At 32.5% G+C, this 9,634-nt stretch overlaps 1 protein-coding gene across 5 annotated transcripts; it reads right to left on the reverse strand.

Annotated features, from left to right (window-relative positions):
- Positions 1 to 82: 82 nt before the first annotated feature.
- LOC117686849 (uncharacterized) lies at positions 83 to 9,372 on the reverse strand. Of its 5 annotated transcripts, none has more exons than XM_066066167.1 (11): positions 8,789 to 9,372; positions 8,456 to 8,574; positions 7,438 to 7,560; positions 6,401 to 6,547; positions 4,339 to 4,428; positions 3,884 to 3,976; positions 2,217 to 2,309; positions 1,890 to 1,982; positions 1,118 to 1,175; positions 438 to 572; positions 83 to 169 (listed from the first exon to the last, which is right to left on the reverse strand). In XM_066066167.1, exons 4-10 carry the CDS (start codon positions 6,414 to 6,416, stop codon positions 539 to 541), a joined length of 477 nt encoding a protein of 158 aa, XP_065922239.1. In that variant the 5' UTR covers positions 6,417 to 6,547; positions 7,438 to 7,560; positions 8,456 to 8,574; positions 8,789 to 9,372; the 3' UTR covers positions 83 to 169; positions 438 to 538. The 5 variants fall into 5 exon arrangements, with proteins under 5 accessions (XP_065922239.1, XP_065922240.1, XP_065922242.1 ...); XM_066066182.1 differs by having other exon boundaries at positions 97 to 169; positions 1,908 to 1,982; positions 8,789 to 9,365; XM_066066168.1 differs by lacking the exon at positions 7,438 to 7,560.
- Positions 9,373 to 9,634: the final 262 nt, after the last annotated feature.

Below are 9,634 nucleotides of genomic sequence, written 5' to 3' on the forward strand. Positions count from 1 at the left end.
TCTCAGCACTAACAGTACGATATCAGTAAATATCAGAAATTATCAGTAAAAAATGGCACTTTCAGTACTTTTTAGAGCCAGTAGTGTGAGCTGCTTTTAGTCTTCTTGGCTGCAACTGGGCTTGCAAGAACTTTAGTTCCATTATCATCTTCGATCTCAAAGAAGCACTCTGTAATAACAATATCATGAATATCTTACTTTGCAAATACTAAGGACAGGCATGCATAAAACGTAATGAAAAGAGAAAACATTATGGATGGGTTTTAATTATTAAACGATGCAAATCAATGTACCATTGTCATCTTAAATAAAGAAAGAAAATTATTGAGAAAAGTTTTTATCATTTCAATAATATGACTTCTATTACCCCCCCCCCCCCCCCCCCCCCCACCACTACCACACACAGATTCACACAAATAAAAAAAAAGACTGATCACCTTGTGGTGTAACATTTGATGCATTTGCATTTCCACTCTCGCAGGGTTTGGACATCAAATCTTCTTCAGTCACATGTGATTCAGGTGCTGTACTTGGACCTTTAGGATTGTGCACATGTAACTCCGACACTCACCCTTTTAGATAAAATTTCAAAAATGTATACAAATACAAAAATTATTTAATGAAGAAAAAAAAAAAAGAAATACATACACAGTGATTTACCACACTAAAGCACTGCCCATATGCAAATGTGGGGGTATTTTACCCAGTTTTAAGCTTAAGTGTAAATTTTCCCTTACATGTAAATAATCCCTTTTACAGTATTGAAAGTGGTACTCAGCAAATGTAATTAAACACTTTACATTTTCATTACTATCTGAACATTTCTTGAAAGTCAAATGGATTTGTGCACTACAGCCTCTGTCACAAGTCACAAGGAAATAACTCCATCTATACATTGTCATTCAAAAGCCAGCAGCGTAACACCTAGCTGCAATAATGTAGCCCTCTCCTGTTTTTTTGTTTTGTTTTTTTTTTGGGGGGGGGGGGGGGGGGGAGGGGGGGGGGGAGTAAACATCAGTTATAAAAAATCGGAGAGGGCTACATTGTTGCAGCTACATATGTATGACTAACCTATTATCAAACAAGGAAAACATTCACATAATAGATTGAAACAAACCTATCAAGTTGACTTCTTTCATCACAGGAACTGAGAGAGGGAAAACAATGGTATGGAACTGCAAAAGATCAAAGAATCGTTATTGCATAAATAAAGTTTAAAACAAGAAATCTTTTAAAGAAACAGTTGCCCCTTTTGTGGCTTTATCAATCTTAAAATGATTACTTTCTTTCAAACGTCAAAATTAATTATTCTTACTAGACTTTGACCCGTGCGTGCACGGGTTGACATTGCATATGATATCGGACATTTACTACATCGACGCACCGTATTGTTTACAATTACATAACCAAGCTTTAAGCCTACAATAATGCTATTAATTTCACTACACTCTGCTTAGTTATAATTATCTGACAGGAATGCCTCCCATATACCCGTAATGTTGCAGAAAATTGCAGAATCGCTCCGAATCGATTTTTGAGAAAAATAATGAAGTTGTATTGAAAATAACAGTCAAATTATTTATAACAAACCATTCTGAGGCTGTAAACACTTTTCATCTAAATACTTAATTCATATTATTGAAGGATTAAACACTTTTTGCTCGCTTCAAAGTTACACACCATGTTGATATTCGGATCTCTTGGGATTTTACTCTAACACAGTGTATTTATATTTAGGAATATTATTACATATAGGAGAATTTATTACATCCATTACATTCCACTCATATCATGGAAATCAAATGCATTATCACAGCATTAGGGAGACCAGACAAACATGTTAATTGTTATACATAATAACGTTGCAACTTTGATTCTAATTCATTTACTTTGTTCAAAATGCTCACTGTTTTCTCTGAGGTTCAAGATGTCCTGTTTTTCCATTGCGTTGCGGCTAGCTCTCAATAAATCTGTGGTGGACTCTGTATAAAAGTACTAATATATTGTATTGTAAATACAAGCTTCAACATTTACTTTTTAAATCATTGCAAATTTTATTCCTTATGACTAATTAAAATAAATATTACAAATATATTACCGGTACATCCATTACATTCCACTCATATCATGGAAATCAAATACATTATCCCAGCATTAAGGAGACCAAGCCCCAGGATCACATAATAACATTGCAACATTTAGTTTAATTCATTTACCTTGTTCAAAATACTCAGTGTTTTCTCTGTGGGTCAAGATGTCCCGTTTTCCCATTGTGTTGCGGCTAGATCTCAATGAATTTGGGGTGGACTCTGTAAAAAGTACCAATATATTGTATTGCAATTTCAAGTCTCTAAGTTTACTTCTTTATATCATTGCTAAGTTTATTCCTAATGATTAATAAAAATAAATATAACAAATATATTACATCCATTACATTCCACTAATATCATGGAAATCTAATGCATTATCACAGCATTAGGGAGACCAGACAAACAATTTTATCATACTTTCATGTTAAATGTTAAATACTGAAATCTGATTGGTTTAGACGCAGTTGGTAATCCGTTCTATTACCCTCAGTGTTAGCAACACACTTGGCAATTGGTAACACAACAAACTGTTACATGCGCTTAAATTATGAGCGTACGGTTTGTCGTAGAATTTACTTCATTTCTAAATAAAAGCAGTAAAATTTTCTTTAGAAATAAGACATTCAGTAAAATAAAATGAATAGTGCCTGTTGGGAGGGTATCTATTGAAATTGACACCCCTCGAAAACCATTGTCAACCTCCGCTCACTGCTTTACCTTAGGGTCAAGCTGTCTTGTTTTTCCATTGTGTTGCAGCTAGATCTCAATGAAACTGGGGTGGGCTCTGTAAAAAAGTACCAATATATTGTATCATAAATACATGCTTCTAAGTTTACTTCTTTATCTCTTTGCAAAACTTATTACTAATGACTTATACATGTACTTATAAGTATAACAAATATATTACATCCATTATATTCCACTCATATCATGGAAATCAAATGCATTATCACAGCATTAGGGAGACCAAGCCCCAAGATCACGAGCAATCTTAGACTTCAGTAGTAAATTGTACACTGTCAGTGGCGTAGCTACCATGTATGCTTATATGCCTGAGCATGCACATCATTTGGGGGAAAAATCAGTAAAAAAATAAATAAAAAAAAAAAATATATAAAAAAAGAATTCAAGTATTAAGGTCCATACTTAGTTATTCCATCAACCCGTTTCCGTCACTCGGTCCTACTTTATCCGAAATCAATGCTAAACAAAGACGTATTAAGCACCAAATATAGCCACGCAATATGGTCTTAAAGTACCATATTAAAGAAACAGTACACAATGCATGTACCTAAAAAGGCAAATATTTATTTTGCAGTTGAACTTAGTTTTACACATTTTAAATTTCCCCGATAGAATATCACAGCTTTATTGAGATATTCATTACCATAAACTATGTGAAAATGAACTTAAGAATAAAAGCTTTGAGTGGGTCAAAGGCAACTGTCAAAACAAATTTCTTCTTTTAACTTTTAATAAGTTTTGTGATTTTATTTTATGCCTAAACTATAACCAAAACAATTTTAACTGCCTAAAAATAGGCTTAAATAGTAAGCATTCCTTTCAATTTCTGCTTTAATTTTTGGTGTTAAAAATCGTCAGAATCCATGAGCTTCCGGGGGCTTTCGCCCCCTGGGCTTTGTCCTGGACCCACTGGGGGCCTCATGGTGGCCCCCACACCCCCTGCCTTTTAAGCATGCACTTCGTTTCAGGTCTAGCTACCCCACTGACTGTATTAATGTTTCTTGCTTAAAAACATAATAACATTGCAACATTGAATTTAATTCATTTACCTGCTTCAAAATGCTCACTGTTTTCTCTGAGGGTCAAGATGCCCTGTTTTTCCATTGTGTTGCGGCTAGCTCTCAATGAATTTGGGGTGGACTCTGTAAAAATACCAATATATTGTATTGTAAATACAAGCTTCTACGTTTACTTTTTTAAATCATTGCAAATTTTATTCCTAATGATTAAACAAAATAAATATAACTGTTACAAATATATTACATCCAGTACATTCCACTCATATCATGTAAATCTAATGCATTATCACAGCATTAGGGAGACCAGATCAACATGTAGATTGTTATGCATAACTACATTTCAAAGTATATCTAGTTAATATAAATGGATTTACTTTAGTCTTATTTAAAATGACTGGACTCTCAGCCTCTTGTTCTTTCAGGTATTTTTTGCAAAGTGAAAATGGACTGCAGATGCAAAATTATTCTTTAAATAATAACATTACCCAAAACCTTCTTATTTTCATCTGATTCAGAATCAGAACTTGGCGAGTAGTTTGATACACTAAATGGGTCAGAATCCACATCAGAGGGAACTGAAAGAAATTAAAACAATATAGAAAATTTTCTTTCATAAACATTCATCAATTATTAGTTTACCACATTTGGTAATTGATGTTTCTTTTTTATAAATCTGACAACAGACCACTGACTAAATCAAACTTTTCAGCCATGGTACAAAAACAAGACTGTACCAATATTCAGTGAAAAATGAATTCCAATTCAGATTGATGCTTAAATTAACTAACCTACCAAATCTGATAATTCTATGTAAATGTATATTTTTCAAGAAGTACATTCTGTAAACAATTTGCAAAATATACATATTTACTACAGAAACAGATTTTGTAATTTATCTAACAAAAAACAATTTTGTTCTGCAAAGGAGACTCTCCACATTAGTGACAGATTCACAATGCACACTGACTTATATTAATAGCTTTTTGTTGGCATGGATGTTAGCGCGAGTGGGTCATGAAGTGGGAAGAAGTTGGGGTGACTGGAGAAAACCCATGTGTCCAAGCAGGCGACCAATGTACCCTATCATATACAACAACTGTCGATCATGGGGATTAAACTTGGGTCGCAGTGGTGATAAGCAGGTGCATTGTCCACTGCACAACTGGACACCTCTTTCAAGCTTTTAATTTAATAGTGCTTGATAATGAAAACAAAATAAATCTATTCAGGTCAGCACAAGAACCGTATATAATGTTAAAATTGAAAGAAAATCAAACAACTATAAACAAAATAAAGTGAAATAAAACCTAACAAAACCATTACCAAAATCAAAAGGATCACAGCCTTTTCTGAAATCAATCAAAACTAGTACCGGTAAAAACATGTACATGAACAGGGGCTAGTGTTGTCACGATGATTGAATTTCAATCAATGATCAGTTGAAAAGGTTGTCGATTTATCATAATCGATTTTAGATTTTATAATCAATTATACTCAGTCTGGGTTTATTACATTAATATTATACCTATCATTTTGTTTTCTAATCTGTATTGAATGAAATGAAAACTGTTGTGAGCTGGGGGTTTTCTTCAATCTCAAAAGATGTGTAACATTCTACCTAATAAAAATACAGCAAAAGTCTTATAAGCTTTTAAAAGGAAGTGAAAATAGCACTTATATATTTTAGATTATACATAGCATAAAATTTAGTGCCCCATATTATTGAATTTAATATAATTTGTTACCGATTCGATTATTGACCGATCATCAGTTGGCAAGAGACAACCAATTCTGCTGATTAATTGATCACGATTTTTAACCTATTTAACAACACTAACAGAAGTTTTAGGCTTGTTTTTCAATAAAAACATATAAATTATCTATTCTGATACTTTTTAAATTTTTGAGAAAAACCTATTTTTTAGATTAGTTTAAAACAAATCAATGTACGAAAAAATGCAAAAACAAAACCAAAGCCAGATAACAAGATATCCAAAGCCTGATTGTAAATCACTAAACTCTCTCTTAATAATTATTTTTTGTGTATAATTAATCCAACCATTTTCCTACCTTGCTGCGCCACCGCAAGCTTTTCCCATCACAACAATAGTAATATACATGAAGTATCTCTTCCCCAACCACAATGTCTCTCTTAGCAAACAATCATAGGTATTCCCTTCCATTAAACAATCTGAGTTTATGGTGGAATTTTCATCGTCCTTGCCATCATTTACAAACTGGCAGATACCTGTATGGTTGTTCACTCCTGACAGCATCAATACTACAGTGTACATAAAAAGAAATCAAACCTTAAATTATATAAGAAGCATATAATTACTGGTATTTTTGCTTGACTTAATTAGAATTGTTTATAGTTATTTCTAGAAACATTACTGCAATACATAAATGTTAAAATATTACATTTAGCTGCAGGTCTGTATCTCCTGGTCTGAAAAAAAAATTTGGATAAACGTTGCTTCAATTTTTTTTTTCACATCAGGAGCTACATACCTCCAGCTTCATGTAAATATGTATAAATCGTATTACCAAAGTTCTTTTCCATTATATTTATAGATAAATATTTTGTTTTCTGTGCTTGTCTTCAATCTCTCCTCCCCATCCTGTCCTTTTAATGTTTCTCCTGCAGGAGAAAATCTCCACTGACATGACTGGTTGTGCTAATAACTCCAAAACCTACATTAAAACCACAAGCACCTGTGTGAAAGCATTGTTTATATGCAAAGAAAACTTTTGGATTCATAAACATCTACATTAAGCCCCATTCACAATTGGCGTACAAGCACTTTACAATAACTCTTTGCGATCGGAATGTTTTAGATTCGCACGAGCTCTCTCATATATTGCATGAGGTCTCGCATTTGTTGCATGCATTTTAGTGCTTGCATCAAGTCTCCTTAAAAATTGTGGACATGCACACTATTCAGACACGACTGAATGCGATCCAAATCATCGCAGTGCAATGCACGAACAATATATAGTACAACATTTTGTATACTCGCAAGAGTGCAGGTGCATGATTTTTAAAGGTCATATGATGAATCGCTGCTGTAGAGAGAGAGAGAGAGAGAGAGAGAGAGAGAGAGAGAGAGAGAGAGAGAGAGAGAGAGAGAGAGAGAGAGAGAGAGAGAGAGAGAAAGAGAGAGAGAGAGAGAAAGAGAGTTGAATGTGATAATAGTCTACCATATATCATATGTGCATGTTCTAGTGAGAACATACATTAAATTGGTAAACAACAAAATATTTACAACCATCGACCATTTCTAATGCTATCATGTATGAAACATGTCATGTTATTCTAATAAATCAACAATTACAGGGGGAAGGGCGCCACAGGTGCGCATAAACATTAAAATTAATACAAGTATCAAAAAGTAGTTTTAAAAGTGTTGCTACATTGGTCATGCTTCTGGATTGAATGTTCTTGAGAGCAAATTGTGCACAACGCTGTGTAATCAAGACATACATGTTTTGCCTGGTCAACAGATCACACTCAGCCCAACGGGAATCTGCAGACACATTGTTTACATTATTATTAATCATCAAAAGCCAAAAATTTTACAAACCTGATAATATCCGAAAAGCCAAACGATAGTGATACTATGATGTCACATTTGTAAATGTGGGTCACAATTGGTAAATGTGGGGTGAGCATCCCGGTTGTAAACATGGAGGCCTGACTATCTTACCTATAATAAGTCAATTCGTACATAGAATAGTCGGCTATCTTTCCACTATACAAGTGAAAAAGAGTAACTGATCTTAATTTGCTTTTAATTCATTTAGGTAACAAGGGGTACATGTACATATATCTACATTACGTACATAATTAATTAAAACAATATTACTGGTACATATAACTGTAATATAGAAAATTCTTCATGTCTATCTATTTACATAAAGCGACATTCTTCGGTTAACTTTTCTGTCCATTTTCAATAAACTAGCTATATAATTACAGGGATTTTTCAGCCTTTTTTTTATTTTGAAAATGCCATTTTTTTTGGAATTGGGAAAATTGTATCGACAATTTCACGCAGTTGGGAGAAATCATATGTTGCATACATCATGATTTCTGAATTTATTATCATAATGGAAAATCAAAGAGCTAGACTTTAATTGAATAGATTCTAATTAACTTCACAATAAAGATATATGTATAATATTCCTATATTTAGTTATTAGAACAAGTCTTTTTCCCTGAAATAAACACCTTCAACACTGGTCATAAAAGTATTACATTATTAAGAATTTATCAACATATCCCCTTTTAAATTGAGAATGTATTTTTCTGTTTGAAATATTTCATAACATTTACCTTTTACTTTTATATCAGTCTAGTGTGTGTAAAAAAAAACATGAACCATTTACAGTACTGTACTGTATACCACAAAATAACGATGTTTTAGAAAAACAGAGGAAAATCGGATTAAAAGTTGGCGATGTTTACAGCGTGTTTTTAAACTTTTATGACTGCAGTTTTGCTAAATGGGTTTAATCATTTGTTAATACTGAACATTTATGGACATTCTGGTTATTTTACGAAGTATTTTTTGATAAGAAATAAACATAAGAACTATTTACCAGTTGGGGAAAAATACTGCTATACTAATTGGGATCATAATTTGGACAGCTGCTGAAGTGAACTTATTTCCAATTGGGAATGGGGACGACTTTTGCTCCGGAGAAGGTACTGATAAATCCTTGAATTACATATTACATCAAACGTACAGTGAAAATGAATATCATGCTTTTATTGTTAACTTCGTTTCGAATTTCCTCGAAGATTAATCAACATTTGGTGTAAAATAGTCAAGTTGCACACATTATCGCCCTATTTTATTTGAATATTTAAAAAAAAAACTTCATAAAAACATTACTTTGTTCAATTGTAGTAGGATTATCAAAAGTGCTTACCATAAAATGGCTTTGATTCCTAAAAGGCAGCACGCTGGCGTTAAAAGGTCCATTGTTTTAACCCGAGACGTTCCGAGAGTACTCGGAACAAATGGCAGAGAGCACTTGCCAAATGTTCAAACATGGTCAAGAAATTAACGACTTTTTTTCTAGTTAGGCTTTATACATAAAAAGTGAAAAAGTATTTTGAAAACAAGTTCATTTAGAATAATTAAAGGCTAAACAAATTATATATGTTAGATTTTTTGCAATATTGCAAGTTTTCGTTGGTCTCCTAAATGCAGAAAAATAGTCATTGCTAATTATACGATGGAGGCAGATTGAATTCCTTTTTACGAAAAAATATAGACAAAAGGCAACTATTGGATGTCAAATAATAGACACATTGATGCATTTTAGGCAAAGACACACCGTTCATTCATTTAAAGATAAGCCAATTACATTTTAGACAAGGTCAAAATAATACGGAGACCAAAATATGTCTCCCTAATCTACTGGTCTCCCTAATAAAGATAAAATAATACAATCGGTCTACCAAATGCATAAGTCAGGTATATATATATATATATATATATATATATATATATATATATATATATATATATATATATATATATATATATATATATATATATATGGAGCATGAGTGATTTTCAGTTTATTTCATTGATTCCCTAATTCTGTTTTTTCCATACTAGACTCACCTTGTTGAAGCTTTTCAATTCAATAATTGCTTGGTGAATTTTGATCTATAAGATACACAAAATGATCAATACAAGAATTTTTAAGTTTTCTTAAAATGCTTTATAAATATTGATTTTACAGTTTTTCGGATTAAGATCTAGA

This window comes from Magallana gigas, chromosome 1, assembly GCF_963853765.1.
Source record: "Magallana gigas chromosome 1, xbMagGiga1.1, whole genome shotgun sequence".
Taxonomy (NCBI): Eukaryota; Metazoa; Mollusca; class Bivalvia; order Ostreida; family Ostreidae; genus Magallana; species Magallana gigas.

Coding starts and splice junctions, on each gene's coding strand:
- LOC117686849 (XM_066066170.1), bottom strand. Junction 1,983..2,216: donor CACTGAGTATTTTGAACAAG/GTAAATGAATTA, acceptor ACTTTTATACAG/AGTCCACCACAGATTTATTG. Junction 573..1,117: donor GAAAGAAGTCAACTTGATAG/GTTTGTTTCAAT, acceptor TTTATCTAAAAG/GGTGAGTGTCGGAGTTACAT.